Genomic DNA, 20,062 nt, shown 5'->3' on the forward strand with positions numbered 1-20,062 from the left:
CTAGTTAATAATGACACTTCAGCTAAAGTGAAACAATTGATCCACACTTGAACAAGAACATAAATAACTTACTGCACCTACATAAACTCTTTTCCTACTCACTGTCTTACAAATTGAGATCTCCATCAAAATTTCTGTTTCTAGACTCAATGTAGATAAGCAAATTGTTGCAGTCATCCTACTTAACTGTAATGTTTAATGCAGAAGCTCAATTTTTGCTGTTTTCTTCATATCCATTTTTGTGTTTTATATATTTTATCTAAATTTTATTCACATTTTGTCCAAATTTAATCTACATTTAGATATTTTGATATTTTATAATATTTTAATTTTTTTTTCAATCTTCAGGTATATTTTATTTGTAACTAGTAGAAATATAAAGGCTTATGGCAGATGTAAGATGTAAGATTACATCCAATGCATTTGCAAAACACCTACTAATATTTAAATTAGTCTCATTGCTATTGTTTTTAAATTGTGTGGGAATTGTGACATCATTCAAACATATTGGACTATAGGCCTCAGCATTTCTGTATGGCCAAGAGAAATGCAGCCCAACAACATCTAGACAGTTGCATGATTCAAATAAATATTTTAGTCACCCCATAACAAAAATGTTAGGAGATACTCAATTATCAAACACGCACTTGAAAATGAAATACAAGATCTAGATCAGTCATGAAATTCTACATGTATATGAGAGGAGGCTTACTTAGATAATTATGTCCGTGCATATAATTAGCCATGTATTTAATTAACTATACACCTTTTCATAACTATAAGGTATGCTAAACTTGTTGGGGAAGAATCAGGTTCAAATATATGTGAGACATAATGCTCACTTCATTACTACCTTTCTCCCTCACAGAGCTACTGTCAAAATGATATGGGAGAAAACCTAGAACAAGAAAATTTGAGTTATTCTGTATCTTTGCAACTTTCTCTCCAACAGCAACTCTTCATCAACACAGCTTCTTCAACACCAACTCTAAACAATAGATAAGCTTTTTGCTACTTTAGTACCTTTTACAGCTGCTCTACCCTAACCAGGTGGCTTGATTCTTAATGCTTACAGTATGGTTGGGCTTGATCCTTACACTTACTTACACTTTCTTATTGTTACTTAAGAAATGACATACAGAAACATTCTGACAGATACTACATTCAAATGTCACCAGATGTGTCTATTTAGAGATTGTAAATAGTTCAAATGAAATAGACTTTGAGATAAAAAGTGGAGAACTTTGGCAAAAACACATTTTAAAGATTTAGCTCTGTATTTTCCAATAGCTTTCATAACATTTTTTGGAAAAAAAATGCACCCCCCCCCCCTCCCAAAAAAAAATCCCCACCAACAACCATCACAGGAAGATAATCTTTCAATACTCATTACTTTCTGATTTTTCCCACCATCCTCATTTTAGCTCAACTAATTTCACTCAGCTAATTATTTTCATCATTTTTACTACACTGTTGGTGTATTTTCATATTAAATAGTGTTAATGCTCTTGATGATCTGGTTGTATTCTAGCTTTGTTTATGATTTAATGTCTGGAGGGATTGATGGGGCCAATGTGAAATTGAACTCACTAGACCTTGGAGGATTTATTTGTTCTATGTTGTTCTAGGACCTCTTCACACGGCCATTTCAGGCCATTTCAGGCCCGGGCTGTGGCGCAGGCTGGAGAGCAAGCCAGCTGAATCCAGCTGCAATGAATCACTCTGACCAGGAGGTCATGAGTTCGAGGCCCGCTCGGAGCCTATGTTTGTCTTGTCTTTGTTCTATGTTAAAAGGCATTGAATGTTTGCCTATATGTGTAATGTGATCCGCCCTGAGTCCCCTTCGGGGTGAGAAGGGCGGAATATAAATGCTGTAAATAAATAAATAAATAAATTTCATTGCACTGGCAATTGCCAGTAAAGGGGAAAGATTGTGGGGCAGCTTGTGGTACCCCATGAACCTTTCCTCCTCCCCTCATCACATGGATGGCAGAAAGGGTGGCAAGCACACGTGTGATTCCCCATTGCCCTTTCTGCAATCACATGGCAAAAAGGGGAGGAAAGTATGGATAGCTCCGTTTGAGCTACCTAAACTACACTTTCTTCCCCGTAGTGGCGCTTCTCCTCCACTTTGGTAGAAATGGGGATGGGGCCTGCCATGCATCATGTGATAGCACCCAGCAGGCCCCATCCTTGACATGATTAAAATTGGCAAAATAGGACAAAATTCTACATGTGAAGAGGTCCCTAGTGGTGATGATCTAACTCTTCTCTAAGGAATTGAAAACCAGTGAGAGCATTTTGCAAGTAAGAAGGTTTCAACTATTTGGGAGTGTCTGGAAGAAGAACTTGAGAAGAGTCTCGGTCTTCTGCTATACTGTAAATATTCCTTGTATAAAGTTGTATCTACTACAAAGACAAGTTGTGTATGTATCCTTAACCAGAGGGGGAGTGTTTCTGCTGTAAAAGGGGGTGGTTTTCTGTTGCTTCATACAGAACCCCATTACGATGAAATCACGATTTCATACTGAGTAAAAGATTATAAATTTTTGGGATGACTCTGTAGAAAATATGGATCTGAAGCATGGGACTGAAAGCTACAGATCAGAAGAAAAATGTAAACATTTAGGCAGCACCTCTTTCTCTGTTGCTCCTTATACCACACATATGTATTAAATTTCTCCTGAAAAACTTAAGCAACCCAAAATTCAGAACAACTTTCAAAAATATAATTGCTAAATAGTTAAGTGGCTGAAGAAGAAATGTACAATGAGTAACAGTTTAAGTGAACTTTCAGGCATGTTCCATTAATAAAACAAATGCCTTCATGCTACAGTTCTTTCTAGCATATTAATATCAACAAATCCCTCTGGTTCTGAGCTCACTTTTCAATTCTGACCCTTTAACAAAAATATCATGTATCTCTTCAACTAAGTAGTCTTCTGCTCCCACTGAGCTGCAACCTATTCATGTGATAACCACACACATCACATCATTTAGTCATGCTGAAACAAGATTTAATCATTTGTGATTAATTTTGCAGCCGCTATTATCAGACTTTGCATCATATTCTATAGACACTTCAACAGAACATTGAAAAATCTCAATTCAAAAGGATTAGAGCAGGAGTAGTGTGAAAATACCAATTTGCATATTTTTCGGTTAACTTTATTGTTTGAATTCTCTAGAGAGGACACCAAAGAATCTTAATTCATCTCATTTGCAGCTTGAACATTTACTGTAATTTTACAAGGCAAAATGGTGACCTGTGCTTTCCAAACCCACATTTTGTAAATTTAAAATGCTACCAAACATCTGGATAATTTAAGACATGTCCATTCTCAGTAAAGGCAAAGGCATAAGCCAAATAGTTTAGTCAACAACACTAAGACTTCAGGACACTAGGCTTGAGCCCCTGCTTGGTTATGGAAATGCACTGGTTGACCTTGGGCAAGCCACATTTTCTTAGGACCTCGTCCCATGAGGATGGGGGGAAGTGGGGGGAAATCGTCTCCTAAGTATGGGCCTTCCATTTTTAAATTAAAAGAACTTAACCATAATTCCCATCCCACCTTCACATTCAACAATTCCATCCCACCTTCAGATGCCCATTTTCAGCTGTTTTTATGTGAAGTGAAAACAGTAAAGTCAATTGTTCCCCAACTTCACAAGGCTCCGTTTCTCTTCACTTAAAAGACAAAATCCAAGCAAACTGAAGCAGTTCTGCATCAGTTTATGACCCCAATGGAACTCCATCTTTAAAGTGAAGAGAAACAATAAGAAGACCCCCCCCCCCAATTGGATGTGGTCCTTAGTCTCAGAGGAAGATAATAACAAACACATTGAAAAAAATCTTTCCAAGAAAACCCCATGATAAATTCACTTTAGAATTACCAAAATTTGGAAACAACCTGAAAACCCACACCATCAAAAATAAGAAGACATATGGAATTGAGTAGTTTGGACACTGGTAAATTCCCAGAAAAACAAATCACCTGATAACCCCATCTTGAATTCCACTGTGAAAGAAACAATGCAATTTATATTTATAGCTAGATAGGCATATAGGTAGTTTCGCTGGACTTTAACTAAAATAATTAAAACACAACAGTATTATGCTAACTACTGGCATCAGTCTGTGTGCTGAAGGGCCTAAATCAATTGGGGTGCTCTGCACTGTGCTCCTATCAAGCTCTACAAAGCCACAGCTACAGCCACTTGGCCCACTTTAATCTTCAAGACCTGCCCAAGAGAGCCTAGGCTGGCCATTACTATCTAGGGAAGCATAGTTAATGACGGTATAGACCGGTAGTTCTCAACCTGTGGGTCCCCAGATGTTTTGGCCTTCAACTGCCAGAAATCCTAAAAGCTGGCAAACTGGCTGGGATATCTAGGAGTTGTAGGCCAAAACACCCAAGGACCCACAGGTTGAGAACTATTGGTATAAACTATATCACGTAAAACCTATACTCCACTATAGCCCCATTATTGATAACAGATACACTTGGCATTGAGCACCCTCGATGTTCAACTTTCTTCATTAGTTGAATTGTGCTGATTTGCCATTTCTGGGTGCCATGATCACACTTCTACACACACTCATAACTTCACTTTCCTGTATTACTGCTGTTCTTTAATTTATTTTTATTATTGTTATCACAATTGTGCAATTTTCACATTAAAAACAAAAAAGATAAAGCCATGTACAAAATAAAAAGACAACAGTCAGCTTGGGAATAGTGAAGGGGAGAGGTGAGAAGGAGAATCCTACCCCCTAACATTACTTTACTGCCAGCCGGGCTGTGGCGCAGCTGGCTAGTAACCAGCTGCAATAAATCACTACTGACCGAGAGGTCATGAGTTCAAAGCCCGAGTCGGGTTAAGCCCCTGACCATTAAATAGCCCGGCTTGCTGTTGACCTATGCAGCCCTGAAAGAAGTTGCATCTGTCAAGTAGGGAAATTTAGGTACGCTTTATGCGGGAAGCTAATTTGACTAATTTACAACACCATAAAACTGGCAGCAAAACACGAGGAAAGGAATGAGGAAGTACAGCCACTAGTGGACGGTGAAGCAACAGCTCCCCCTGTGGCCGGAATCGTGAAGCTGGAAAAATGTTAAATGCCTCTGTGTCTGTCTATACTGTATGTTGTTTGTCTGTTGGCATTGAATGTTTGCCATATATGTGTTCATTGTAATCCGCCCTGAGTCCCCTTCGGCGTGAGAAGGACGGAATATAAATACTGTAAATAAATAAATAAATAACAGTCACAGAAGGTACCCAACACACCAAAAGAAATGACAGGAACATTCAGATTGGGAGATCTTAATGGGGTTTACTCATCCATACCTATGGATGGGGAAATCATAGGGAGGAGTCATACTGGTAGTAGGATGAACACAACATCATACAGTGCTGGTTCACCTGCCTCATGTGATAAAGTCCTATATCTTTACGCAAACATCTAGAGACAAAGATTGTATCTTGTTTGTTCATTCCTTGCCTACTGCATAAAGAACTATTTGTACATATGCTATTTGGGAAATTCAAGAAACTCTGGTTTCTAAAGAATCATAGTAATCGATTTTCTCATGTAAAATACTGAAAACTGCAAACTTCACATGGACATCTTTATAACACACAGTCCATCAATTCCTGCCAATCTATCTGAGATATTAAACACAGCAAAACTTAAATAACAAAATTCAGAAAAACCCTTTGAAATGTCACTAATCACTGATACAAACAAGTACAAACTATTGCATGAGCAGATATCATGGGAACTGAGTAAAATTAAGTTATTTCTGGATCTGTCAAATTGTTTCAAGAAGGGCTTCAAACCTGGACGCTCAAGACAGTTCACAATCACAGCCTGTTTTACATTAGTTGCATCCTATTTCCACAAGGGAAAACATGCCACCATATTTAGGCAGCCTTGATACTCAGAGATAGAGCTCAGTCTTTCCAAGAAATACATTTTCTCTTGAACAAAAAAGGAAAACATGCCCTTTGCTGCAGCAATGAATAAGTGAACATCTCATAATAACATCATAAAAGTTTTAGCTTTCCAGATATTAAAGAAAATCTTTTCCCAAAAGAAGATAGATCTCATTCTCTCCCCCTTCACCACACACACTTATAGCATTTGAAGCAAAAGGGCACAACATTCTGAGGTATGTTTTGAGGAACTCTAGAAGTGTTTATTATCTATTTATTGCCTTGGAGAAAATGATAATGAAAGCCTTCTGTGGTTGTATTTGCACTTCCTATACAACTGTCTAGTTCAGAAATGGGCAATTATCATATGTCAGAGGGACACACATATGTCTAGAGAATTGCAGCTCTCCCATGCTATCATTTTTTATTTAACTCAAAATGGTCCTCTGCCTCATAAGAGATGCAAAGGCATTTTTGTGACATTTTTACCACATCCCAGGATATTGTGGGACAAAGAAAGTATTTTGTCTGAACAGGCAGTGAATGAAAAGTCACCCCCAGTTTTGAGATAAAAAAAAGGTTGCAAAATGTGTCCCAGGTTTCTAGGCGGGTTGATAATTCGATAATAAAAACCAAGTGTTGTGTGGGGCCAAAAAAAAGCCCTTGGGTTATAGATAACCCATTTGTTTCACTTCCCACACTGCTGTTTTTGTTCTTTGGATTATCTATTGAATATATCTGCAAAATTTGATGGTGCACAAAATACAAAACAAGTTAAATATAAACTATTTTGACACTGTTAAATCACATGAAGAAATTTTTTTACCTAATATATGAGGTAGGAGAGTAGGAACAAGGGTACTTAGTCTACTATTGTCACTGTAACTGTCTATAAAATAGAGTATATTTTGCATTTATGTATGCACACAATATGATTGGGAATGCTAGAGATTTGGGATTCCATACTATCAGAGAAACATATATGAGTAGCTTTCCACAGCAGATAGACCCACTTCACTACTGAATCACAAGAAATGTGACAGAGAAGATTGGACACCCAGTTTTCCCCTATTGCTTGTGATACACACACACCCACAGACAGTGCCTTGAATACAATTGCTGTAAATCGTTCTATTGAGAGAACAACTTCAAATGATTTATTAAATCTTTGTTATGAAACCTTGCTCCATTTCCCTTTCCCTCTCCTCGATCTCATTGCTTTAGTTCTTCTTTCATTTGTTTTTTTATCCTTTTTCATATAACTTCTTTCCTATATGTGTGTGGCTCCAGATACCATCACACAACCAACATCCAGAACAGGGTTGTTGTATGTTTTCCGGGCTGTATGGCCATGTTCTAGAAGTATTCTCTCCTTATGTTTCGCCCACATCTATGGCAGGCATCCTCAGAGTTTGTGAGGGTTATCTCTGAGGATGCCTGCCATAGATGTGGGCGAAATGTCAGGAGAGAATACTTCTAGAACATGGCCATACAGCCCGGAAAACATACAACAACCCTGTGATCCCGGCCATGAAAGCCTTTGACAAGACATTGAACATCCAGAACTTCTGTTATTGCCATGACTTAAGTAGCAAAGACAGTGCTGATACCAACCCAATCTGAACCCCAAGCAAAAGCCACAGTTCTGCTTAGCCTCTGATATCTGTGTGGGAAAATGATTGCAAGTACCAGTGTGTGCTCCAGATTGAGGTTCTTTTGAAGCCTCACAAAGTAGAAAGGAAAACGGAACCAGCCATAATGAAATACCAAGTGACACTGTGCACATAAGCTGATAATAGCACACCCTTCCCAGAACTTGCTCTTGCTCTTCTCGCTGTGCTGGACAGCTTCTTAGTCTTATCAGTATGATGGAAAACTGAGCCAAATTACTCAAGGTCATCGAGAAAATTAACATTTCTTTTCCACCATGAATGATTAAAAATACATTTAAATAACAATTAATCCCTTCTTCCAGCTCACCTCAGAATTTATTCACCCAGAAATTGTAGACATGTGCAGGTGGTCCATAGATTCATAAATGCTATGGAGTTAAGTAACCTGTTAGCTCCATATGGCCCATATGATTGCCGAATTATTCCCTTCAGCTGTTATTTCAAATGCATGGACCCTTCAGAGACATTGCATGCTTCCATTATTCAACATTCCTTCCCTGAAGCTTTTTCTGAATCAATCAAGGTTCAGTAACAGAAGATTTTTGAACAAATTACTTCTTAATTCAGCCCAGACGCAGACTCCTGCAGGGAACTGGAAAAATATCAGGATCATTAGCCCTAATAATTCCTGTAATAGCACTTTTCTCTGGGGACGGGTAAAGCAGCACAATAATTTAGTGCATTACCTTTGAAACCTCACAGTTCTGCAGGGCTAGTGCCTTTCCAACATATGAATGCAGACCTCATGAATAGTAGCAGGAGCTACAGATTTTAGAGGTGACTACTTTGATAGCATGCAATGGAATATTGTTGCTCAAAGTAACAGAAATATAACTATATCCTTGATCTGGCCATTTTCTCTTTTCTTTTGCCAAAAGCCAACTTATAAGATTGTCCGTTAAGACCTGGAATGAGGCAGATATTTAAACAAGGCTATATTACAAGTGATTCAAGGCACACTGGGAGATATAGAAGTTAGCAGAATAGTTTTCAGAGACTTACACTATTAGTTTCAAAACCTGATTTGTAAAAACCATGAGATGCTCAAAATAATCAAAGGCCATTAAGGACCTTATCATACAGATCTCCCTGACTTTATTTAGTTCTATTTCTCTGGCAATTACTGGCAAAATGGGAGGTGCCTGTGGTGCTTCTCAGTGACCTATGCACCCTCCCTCCTTCCCCCATTATATGGGGGCATCGGAACAAGCCACTGCTCCTTCCCCCAACAGACAAGGAGAAAGAACCAAAATGTGGGTTGCTCTGTTGGAACTACCCAAAAGACACCTTATTTCTCATTTACGGCGAGGAAGTGTCTTGTGATGTTTCCTCACCCCTTTGGCAATCATTTGGGCAGGGCCATGCCCAGTGTCATGTGATAGCACTCGACAACCCCTGTATCTGAAGAGGAGCAAAGAGCCCAAAAGCCCCAGTGTGGTGAGGTTGCAGGACTACCAGGAACAGAGGACACGCTTTTCTTAAAGGTAGCATGACTATTCTAAAGCCTTCGACTGTGTGGATCATAATAAATTATGGCATGTTCTTGGTGGTATGGGGATACCAAGTCACCTTGTCTGTCTCCTGAGAAATCTGTATAAAGACCAAGTAGCCACAGTAAGAACAGATCACGGAACAACAGACTGGTTCAAGATTGGGAAAGGAGTGTGGCAGGGTTGCATACTTTCACCCTCCCTATTCAACTTGTACGCAGAACACATTGTGTGACATGTGGGGCTTGAGGAATCTAAGTATGGAGTTAAAATTGCTGGAAGAAACATTAACAACCTTACGTATGCAGATTATACCACTCTGATGAATGAAAGTGAGGAAGAGCTGAGAAGCCTTATCACCAAGGTGAAAGAAGGAAGTGCAAAAGCTGGGTTGCAGTTAAACATCAAGAAAACCAAGATCATGGCAACTACACCTATTGACAAATGGCAAATAGAAGGAGAAAACATGGAGGCAGTGACAGACTTTATATTTCTAGGCTCGAAGATCACTGCAGATGCAGACTGCAGCCAGGAAATCAGAAGACGTTTACTTCTTGGGAGGAGAGCAATGGCCAACCTTGACAAAATAGTGAAGGACAGAGACATCACACTGGCAACGAAGGTCTGCATAGTCAAAGCAATGGTATTCCCCATAGTAACCTATGGATGCGAGAGCTGGACCATAAGGAAGGCTGAGTGAAGGAAGATAAGACGCTTTTGAACTCTGGTTCTGGAGGAAAATCCTGAGAGTGCCTTGGACCGCAAGAAGATCCAACCAGTCCATCCTCCAGGAAATAATGCCCAATGGCTGCTCACTGGAGGGAAGGATATTAGAGGCAAAGCTGAAGTATTTTGGCCACATCATGAGAAGACAGGAAAGCTTGGAAAAGATCACGATGCTGGGGAAAATGGAAGGAAAAAGGAAGAGAGGCCGACCAAGGGCGAGATGGATGGACGGTATCCTTGAAGTGACTGGGTTGACCTTGAAGGAACTGGGGGCAGCGACGGCCGTCAGGGAACTCTGGCGTGGACTGGTCCATGAGGTCACGAAGAGTCGGAGACGACTAAACGACTGAGCAGCAGCAGCATGCTTGTCACTGCAAATCCCCCCACCACTCCCACACAACTTTTTGATTTCCATATTGTCTATGTTTGTGAAATTCTTCCTCAGATCCCAAGCTTGGAAATTTAATTTTGGACTACAAGCCCCAGAATTTTACATATAACATGTCCAATAGCATGGGATGTCACAGACAGAACGCCACCAAATAAAGTTCAACACAGTTTATTAAAGTAACAGCACTAAAAATGCCCGTAATAAACAAAGGACTAGGCAAACACTTGCCTTCAATGTGAAAAGATACAAAAAAGACTCCGCTGGTACTAAAAATGGTTCAAAAGATAAACCGGATTAAACAGAAGTTTAATCCGGGTTAAACCAAAAATGCTTACTTCAGCCTGGCAATTTAAACAAACAAAAGCTGATAAACAAAGGATCAATGAAACACAAATAACTGGCAGCAGATTCCTCTCTGCTACTCAAAAGCTACAATTTAGTAACTAAGGTTGTTACTCCTCCGTGCAACGAGCGAAATCCGGATCCAGGCACATCAATCAGGGTAGTAACGGTCAGCAGGGCCCCAATCCGGTCCGAGGTTGAAAGCCAGGTACAGATGTCTTTAGTTCACAAGTTCCACCGATAGCCACAGAAGGGAAGTCCGGGATCGTAGTCAGTCAGTCAGTCCAGCGTCAATCCAGAGTAGGCAATTAATGTCCGTCAAAAAGACAACGGAGGTCCAAGCTATCAAGATTAAACACAAGTTGCACAGGAAAAGCCCACACAGTTCCTCCCGCTGTCTATGCCCAATGTCTTTGGTAACTTACGTATTCAGCAAACGAATCACACCCGTCTTCAGGAATTTCCCAACAAGAGCCCAAGCGTTCGTCCAGATTACCTTGCCCAACGCAATTAGCCATTGATTCTAGACCCCATTTTATGCCAGTTCATAACTCCTCATCGCTGTCAGCTGCTATCCTAATTCCAGGTGCCTCCTCATCATCATCCTCATCAGAGCTAAAACACCTTTGACTACGCCCCACAGCATCCCCAGCTGTGGACCCCGTTCCATCCCTCCAGCCCGTCCACGGGTCCGATCCTGCAACCCGCCAATCGTCTCCCACACTATCATTGCCGGTGACACCCAAATCCTCCCTCACACGAGTCCATTCCATGTCATCCTCTTCTGAGCTAACCATCTCTTCCTCCATTCTCTCGGTAAAACCCTCAAAGGAGTCTTCGTCTGTTGGTTCTGCAAATAAGTCCCGGAGCCGTTTCCTTTCTCGCTCCTCAAGAGAGTCTGACTCCCGAGGAGTCTTACGACCTCGTCTCCCAGTATCGGAGCCATAAGGCTCAACCATAACATGGGACTTGTAATTCCAACATATTTGTCCAAGTTGTATGAGCAAATACTATTAGCAGTACCTAAAGGTTCTAGACAAGCTTGTGTTGCAGTTCTTTAGAAATTCAGTAAGAAAAAGATTCCTTTATGACAGAAATCTGAACATGATTACATTTCTGCAAATTAAATGCAATGATAATTGTGGTTGTATTTATTCTTTGGTTTTCACCCATGTTTAAGAAATAAACTATAATTTGCTGAATTTTATTATGAAAATCAATCCAAGCTAATTCCAAGCTAATATCAACAAAATAAGCAATTATATCATTTAATTAAATACAATATTAAAGAGTGCAAAGCTGTGCTGAATTATAATAGGAAATTAATTTTGATACATAATGAAAGATAAGCGAACAGTAGTTATGGTCACATGCTGTAGGTATAACAAAAGTTTAATTACACACATCCTGGCACTTGCTTTTCTGTAAAAATAAAGTTACCCATAATCAGACTTTAGAGGACAATGCATGAAAATTAATGTCAATATTATTTCAAAAGACAACGATAGTTGTTACTCAACAGCTGTATCTGAATTTTGATTAGTTTTATCATTTTAAAAATTCTCAACTATTAGCAGCGAACACTTTCTACTATACAGTAGCGTAATAGGCAAGGATTGTTACTGCTATAATAAAAATAGGTCTATGTGTGTGAACAACTGATTTACATAATTACCTAATGTGTATCCTGAAGTGACATAGCTTTGCTAGATGGATAACTTGAATAACATTTTACCACAGCTATTATAACCCACAAAGTGTAAAATAAAATATAGGTACATCTTTTAGACTGGAGTGGGGAATATGCGATGCTCCAGAGGGTGTAAAATTCCCATCATGGCTTACGATTGCCCTAACTCTCTGGAGATGAGGGGAACTGAAGTCCCACAACACCTAAAAGGTTTTCAATCACCAATTTTATATTTTATAAAACCAGTATCACTGCAACCTCATACAATGTTCAACCATCCCCATACATTTTAATTCATTCTGTTATCTTCCATAGACAACAACGAAGTCTTCTCAGCAAACCCAAGCCTTTTTATTGACCAGTTTGTTTTCCAGGAGATACAATACTAATTAATCTACAAATGATTATAGTGGTCTTTGAAAACCTACAATTTTATAACCTTCATCTTCACAACAGAAATGCCATAGCCAAACATTCACCTTATCATTCCAAACCACATCAAATCCATTTTATGACAAGACAGCAGAAAACTAAATATTCAAAAACAGAAGGATACATGCTTACTAGTCCTTACGCAGTAATATAATAAATATAATATGATAAATATAATATAATTTACACCTATATATGTATCTCACTGTGTATATGTATATATAGGTATAGATAGATGGATACACACACACACAAACATATATATAACTGTAGTAGCTTTTTAAAACAATCAACACTAAATGAAATTTTAATATGGAGCATAAGAAAACTTCTGAAATAAATCAGTCCATTATGTTCACTGTATTCACTATATTTTAACGGAATTTTACTAAATGTACAACTACAACTAAGAGTTTTTGCCAGAGGTTAGTAAATGTTGGCTGCATTATTTGATCTATTTTCAACAGAAATCTTCCTGTTCAAGATTCCAGAGAGAATGTACTAACCTCATTGATAAAGGTTTGTGCTCCCCTTGGACTCAGAAGTAAGATAGCTCTTCGTAAGGTATCTCGATAGCGATTCAACTCTTCTGTTTTCATAGTAGTAAAAAGGCTGGCAAAAACCCTGCTGATGTTTCTGTCCACTTTTTGTAACGATACATCAAGTCCTAGTTTCGAAGCTTGATCCAGAAATCCTTGCAGACCACGAATATCTGCCAAAGAGAAACAAAATTGCTAGTTTTTTTTAAAAAAATAAAGAGATAGGAATACAACCCAGAGAAAAGAATGGCAATTAGTTGCCTAGAATTTGTACCTCCTCCACTTTGTTTCATAATATTAGCCAATAATGAAACATCATCATTCACAGTGACTTCATGTTCACAACTTTTAGTAACTTGGCCACTGTGTTTTATGTTAACCTTTATGCCATCTCAATAAGAAGGTCACATTTTTAGCTACATGTGATCAGTGCATTTATCACATTTCATTTCAGTGAGCATTCCCTGTGAACAGAGTGGTAGAGAAATGATGATCTTATCTTACATTTCCTGGAGATATGTTAAGTGTTGCTGTGACATGATATCATGAAAGGACTTCAGTGCAACATACAGTGACTCCTATCAAGGTCAGTCTTAAAATTGCCTCTGAGAGACACACCTAAGCGACTGAGAAGACCTACACAGTTTGGTGTACAAAAGAATAGGTTTACGATACAAGAGGGGCATAGTAGCACTGTGCTGCAGACACAGAAGATTTATAGATAAAAAGCAGGTGTTCTGCACAGACTAACAATGAACCTTTGAGGTATTTTAATATTTTCCTCCATGCCTTCCCTTGAGAGCTGCAGCACACATGTTATGCTAGAGAATGCTTCTAAAAATGTTACCATATTTTCTTATTTACCTTTGCATCCTACATCTGGTTTAATGGTTTGGCTATGACCACCTGTTAATATTTATGACATAACTACTATCACAATTTTTACAATGGCAGTGCACTATTGAACTTTTATTCACTTAACCTCTTTCTCCCATTGTCAATTGTCTTTAAATGCATTTATTTAAATGCGAAACTAATTTTTCATTTGATTTACTGCATTTACTTTCAGTTCATCTATTAACTCTACATCCATTAATAGTACATACCATATGGTGAGAAATGGCTATGTTAGTACTAAACAGCAACTTATTTAGCGATTTTTTGGTTTTTGGTCTCATTTGTGGAAAAACATTTCCCCATATTCATCCTTGGTAAAATCATCAATGTGAACCAATATTTCTGAGTCCATTTTAGATCTTGCTTGTTCTACCACTCCACTGCTCCTATATTTAACAATATCTATTATCGCAGAATACTCCATCTTATTGGCATTTATTGTTAGCCCAGGTGGATAACCCCAATTTTCCAAGCTAGTGAAGAGTATCATTATCCCTGCTTGTTGTATGACATGATTTGCCTATGGTATAAGGAGCTTAACTTTACATCATCTGCCATCCAGCAATATAACATACTTGAAGATTAAGATCATGATAAAAAGCTATAGCAATTACACCACTATAAACAAAAGTCAAAGTTTGAATATGGAAAACTAGTTGCTTTGCCTCCGAATTGAATCAAAAGAGCATCATAAATTAGTAATAGGAGTCTTGATTGTCTCTTATCAAAATTATGGCTCAGCTTACACTCAAAAAGTTGTGCAAACATTAAAATTTTAATCCACATCCAGCCTTGGTTTAAAAACCACTAAAGGAGGAGACTTCATTGCTCTCCAAGGTAACACATTCCACTGCCATCAGCTCTTACAGTCACCAAGTTCTTCCTAATCTATTCTCCTGCACGATATTCCACCACAACAGTGTAGTGTGTGTGTGTAGTGTGACATGATATTTCTAGAGTCTGTGTAGAATAATTGGATTGGGTAAAGCATCAGAAATGAATCTGGAGGATGATACTATCTAAGTATTGTACACCCCTTTCCACTATTAGAACTGCAATGAGTGAAGGGAAAAAATAACCACAGATAATTTTTAACAAAAACTGTATTCCTCCCATGTAAAGTTTTTTTAAAAAAATCTTGTGATGCCTGTGTATATGGCCTCTTCTTTGTAATGTTCAGCAGAAAAGTCATAAGTCTCATCCTTATGACATCATCAGACAGGCAAAGGGAAAACAGAGGGAACTGTCTTACACCATTCCCTCTCATTTCCCCCCATCTTTAGGGATGGCCAATCATCCCCACGTGCTTACTATGCTTTTCCACATCTTCCCCCTGAATTCTGCTGCTTGGAGTCAGGTAACACCCAGCTCCTGAAGATGGACTTCAGGTTCTGTTTACTGCGGAAATAGAGCACCATGAATTTGCATGGAAAGTACCATAATGTCATGTGATGGCCTCTGTGAGATTCCTGTGGAGTTCTTGTTTCCTAAGCATGTGGAAACATGTTAAGCTAGGAAAGGTCACAATTTTTATTCATTACACCTGTCATGGCCTGGATGGAATTGGATCCCAACATGGCCAACCTGAGTGTTGCCCAGGAACCACTCCAAGCATAAGTGCTTGTAGTTTCCTTGATGTGATGGATGGTGTGATGCCATGTAGATGCAAGCCTCTGTATGATGCTGTTTATTCCATGCGACCTTCACACCAACAGTGCTTCAAGGAGTTCCCACAGGGCATGACAGGCACACAGACTTTGTCTTATTTAATGGGAAGCCCACACCCAGGAAACTGAGCCAGACCTTATTATCCAGTATCCCATTGCATCAAAAGCATGCTGAAACCACAAGGAACCTTAGAAAGGATGAGAGCCATATTGTCACAGAAAAACTTGGTGCAGCACCTCCACTTCCTCTCTCTGTTGTAGTTTAAAACTTGGCCCCTCAGGTCAGGCTGGGCACGTTTCTTTAGCTTTGCTTTGCCTTGCTTTGACAGTTCTAGAGACCAAACTCTTCCAAGTCTTTTCATGGAGTTACTTTTTGCAGGAATTATTGATTTGTTTGCACTCCACTTGGTCTTTCCTTTTACATTCCCAACACCTTCCAGTAATTGCCTCTGCTATGTTTTGCAGCTTTTTTGCTAACAGAATGCATGTGAAAGCTTTAAAGGACATTAACACCATCATCACACATTAACAGGCTTTAACATACGCTGTGTGTCATTCTAAATCTTATCACAGAACAAAAAACAGACTGCAAGTGGTGTGTTACATGTCTCGTTACCAGTAAACTGCTCTTCCCAAAGAAAGAAGCAGAGAAGATGAAAGATGAATGACTAATGACAAGCTATATTGCCTTGTGGACGGCCAAGCTCCACAAATCTTATGCTTCAGAGAAACAATATTTTACTATGAATATCTTGGAGAAGGACTAATTAAAGTACTCTAATGCACATTTTTAAGGCCAACTACAGCTTGAAAGTAGCACAGTTTATTATTTCTTGCTATTTTTCAGATACATTTATTTATCCATGAAACAATGATGGGGTAATCAATTTGGGAGATTTTATTATTTTGATAATGTTGAAGCCTTATTATCACAGCATTCCCTCCTTCCCCTGGAGAACCATCAGAGTCCAGACCTATATAGCTTCTGGAGAAGAGTTAACACATCTTCCCTTTGTCGAAACACTGAATGAGCAGGATTAAGTAGGCAGTAAAGAAGCAACATTAATTTAATTTGGTATTTTCATGCATTTCCATTTTAACAGTGATTACATGTCCAGAGCCCCCAAGAAAGGGTAATTGGAATAATTAATGAATGCTTATCACAATGGTTCAAGAAAATGACCTTACATTTTAATCTCATTTACTCTCCCTCTGCTCCCCTTGTTTCTTGAAACAGAAATGTTCCAGCCCTTTTTAAGACAGGTAATTTGATCATGAAAAGCACAGATGAATGAAAACAAGGATAATTCTTACAATCTACCATTCCCAGAACTTTCAGATGACTGAGACAGATTATTCTCTTTTCTCAAGAAATAACAAGAAGATAGCACCCTAGTTTTGCCATTCTTAATATAGCTGTGTTTTCTGTTTCTCGCCTACACCTTGGTTCCTTAAATGCATTCTGACACAAAGATACATTCTTAAGTGTTTTTTTCTACAACTCATCAACCAGGTTTGTATCGCTGGTCTACTCATGTGAGCAGTACAAAATCTTTGCAGCCTAGTCACTCAAGATATCACATTCTCTCCTGTGGACTGGAAAATTACAATTTGCAATTTTCCACTTCAGGGAAGAGGAGTCACACTCTCATCTGAGTTCACTGCTTTGGTATTATACTGCTAACCTGGATGTCCACTTGCATGAGCTTCCTTTTGGTTTTTGGTGGCTCTGAGCTTAGAAAAGTAACCATGGGGATTGAAGGGATTCTAGGAGTTGTAGTCTACAACAGAATCTTTCCAAAGTATTATAGCTTTATTCACACAGGTGAATCAGCTTTAGATTGGTACTCCTTACTCTCAGGTAGCCCTTATAAAAGGAAATGCTAGTGTGCATATTTATTAGTTAGTTGTGCAAGCAACATGGTTCCTTTTGTGGATGTGATCATTTTGACAATTAAGTTTGGAAGCAAATTTTGTTTGATATTCTTATGCATTCAGAAAGAATATTTTCCAACACCATTTTACAAAAAGAATTAAACACAAAGTAGGTATGGATTTAATTCATTTATAGCAAAATTTCTGTACAGTAGAGCCAGTGTAGTGTACTACTTGCTGTCATTAGATGGTTTGCCTAACAGTTTGTCTTAGTAAAATGAAACTTTTTTTTGTTTCTTATGCAGGATTCAATGATGCTTTGCTAGCCTTGTATAGTGTTTTGATTGCTGAACTAGAACTGGATGAGATCAGGGTCCAGGTTCCCACTGAGCCATTGAAACCTACTGGGTGACTATGGGCAAGAGAACCTTCTAAGGGCCCTTCTACGCAGGTATGAAAATCTGAGAGAAACTGGGATAAAAGGGAGGATGGCTAGATAACACTTGCTGAAAAATTGTGTGCTGGATCGCATAATCAGATGAAAAACGCAGGTTAAAAAGGCGTGCTTAAAATCCAAGATTGGCTAAAAATGTGCATATTTGTGTCACTGTATACACCTGCACTCACTTTGCAATACTAGTGTGGACTGTGTCAGAGCATGGACATATTTTAAAATCCCGAACTGCTGATGAGGACTGTAAACAAATGGAGCCACGGACAAACAGGTGGCTAAATGGAAGCACAACTAGAAAGTAATTCCCATGAGAACTCTTTGCAACTATTCCTTTCTTCTCATATTTATTAATTAAGCAGAGCTTGAATTTATACGGTGGGCACCTGCATGACAGGCAAGTGACCCCAAAGGGATGCAGTATTTTAAAGGGCAAATGTAAATGCAGCAGGAGGGTAAGGAAAGATAATGCCAAGAAATCTGCTTGGGTGCATATTTGTATATCCACATCAGCGCTTATGAGGTCCAGCACTTCTCAAACCATCAATTAAAAAAAAATAAAATTAAAATTCTGGCAGATGTCCCATGTCCATTTTGCAGATTTCTAAATTCCACTACAGACAAACCTTTCAGGATGCAAGTGGATTATTTGCGAGGACTTAACAGCTCTGTGTTTGGACTTGCTTTCAAGTACCATGATTTTTTGCCCCAAATTTGTCCCAGATTATGAGGCTGTCTAGAAGGGGCCTAAGAAAGTTACTACAAGTTGAAGTCAACCTAAAGGGACATAACATATATACTTATGAACAAGTCATCCTTGTGTATTTTTGTGCAGGCTTTGAGGCAAATTGTGGATTATGATATAGTAAAGGTAAACGTTTTCCCCTGACATTAAGTCCATTCGTGTCCAACTCTGGGGGTTGGTGCTCATCTCCATTTCTAAGCTGAAGAGCCAGTATTGTCCATAGACACCTCCAAGTTCATGTGGCGAGCATGACTGCATGGAGCGCCATTACCTTCCTGCCTATTGAGGCAGCAGTACCTATTGATACTCACATTTACATGTTTTCGAACTGCTAGGTTGGAAGAAGCTGGGGCTAAGAGCAGGCGCTCACTCCGCTCCCCAGATTTGAACCTGAAACCTTTTGATCTGCAAGTACAGCAGCTCAGTGCTTTAATACGCTGCGCCACCAGGGGCCCTTTTGATATAATTTGTGGATAAGTGCAAGGATCATTCCATGGTGAAGTGAAAGCACTAGTGCTGCCTCAAGACTTCTTCACACAGCTCTAAATAAGTGTCCTAGGATGCTTAGAGCCAGCTGCTTGTGATTTCTTCTTTTTTTTAATTTCCATTATTTGAAATGTATTCGTTGTACAATGCTTTTGACACAAAATAAATAAATAAGCCAGCTGCGGGAATGGAGCCCCACGCAGCCATTAGATGACATCGCCTGTGGCTCTGCTCCTAACCTCTACCAATCGGAGACGCTTTTCTTGCCAATATAAGAGGCATCCCATGTTGCCCTGGCTCCAATGGAGCCAACACAGGGCCTCCTCAAAAAGGTGACACAATGATGGAGAAAGTGTCATGAGAGGGACTTGTGTGCAGGGTGATAGATTCACTCCAAAACTCTCTCTTTCCTCCCTGGAAGCCAGTCGAAGTGGGCCCCTTCGCCTGGGCTTTATGTTAAGGTAGTCAGAGAGAAGCCACCCCTGGTCTCCAATGCCATTTTCCTGTGCAGGCATTTAGGAAAGTCAGAAACTGTGCCACAGTGGAGAAAACAGGTACCTGGTGCTTCTTTTAGGTTATCTTCTCTCCCCCTCTCCACACTTAAAGGGTTGAAGATATTCCCTAACTTTGGCACTGCGGTTACTGGGGATATGTGGCTATGGTGTTTCTGGATAGTAGGAAAAAACAATCACCCTACTACCAGTCTTTTTATACCTCATAA

The 20,062-nt window shown here is 39.2% G+C and overlaps 1 protein-coding gene and 1 long non-coding RNA gene across 7 annotated transcripts in view; both read right to left on the bottom strand.

Moving 5' to 3' along the window:
- grid1 (glutamate ionotropic receptor delta type subunit 1) overlaps positions 1-20,062 on the bottom strand; it is a 1,053,635-nt gene that overhangs the window by 426,689 nt on the left and 606,884 nt on the right. For all 6 annotated transcript variants that reach the window (XM_062977386.1, XM_062977385.1, XM_062977387.1 and 3 more), the window contains exon 4: positions 13,188-13,393. In XM_062977386.1, coding sequence (XP_062833456.1) covers positions 13,188-13,393 — 206 coding nt within the window. The remainder of the gene's footprint in view (positions 1-13,187; positions 13,394-20,062) is intronic.
- LOC134298026 (uncharacterized) lies at positions 1,805-13,181 on the bottom strand. Its single transcript, XR_010005000.1, has 2 exons — positions 10,985-13,181; positions 1,805-10,901 (listed from the first exon to the last, which is right to left on the bottom strand). It is a non-coding gene; the product is annotated as an uncharacterized LOC134298026 (long non-coding RNA).

This window comes from Anolis carolinensis, chromosome 3, assembly GCF_035594765.1.
Source record: "Anolis carolinensis isolate JA03-04 chromosome 3, rAnoCar3.1.pri, whole genome shotgun sequence".
Lineage (NCBI taxonomy): Eukaryota > Metazoa > Chordata > Lepidosauria > Squamata > Dactyloidae > Anolis > Anolis carolinensis.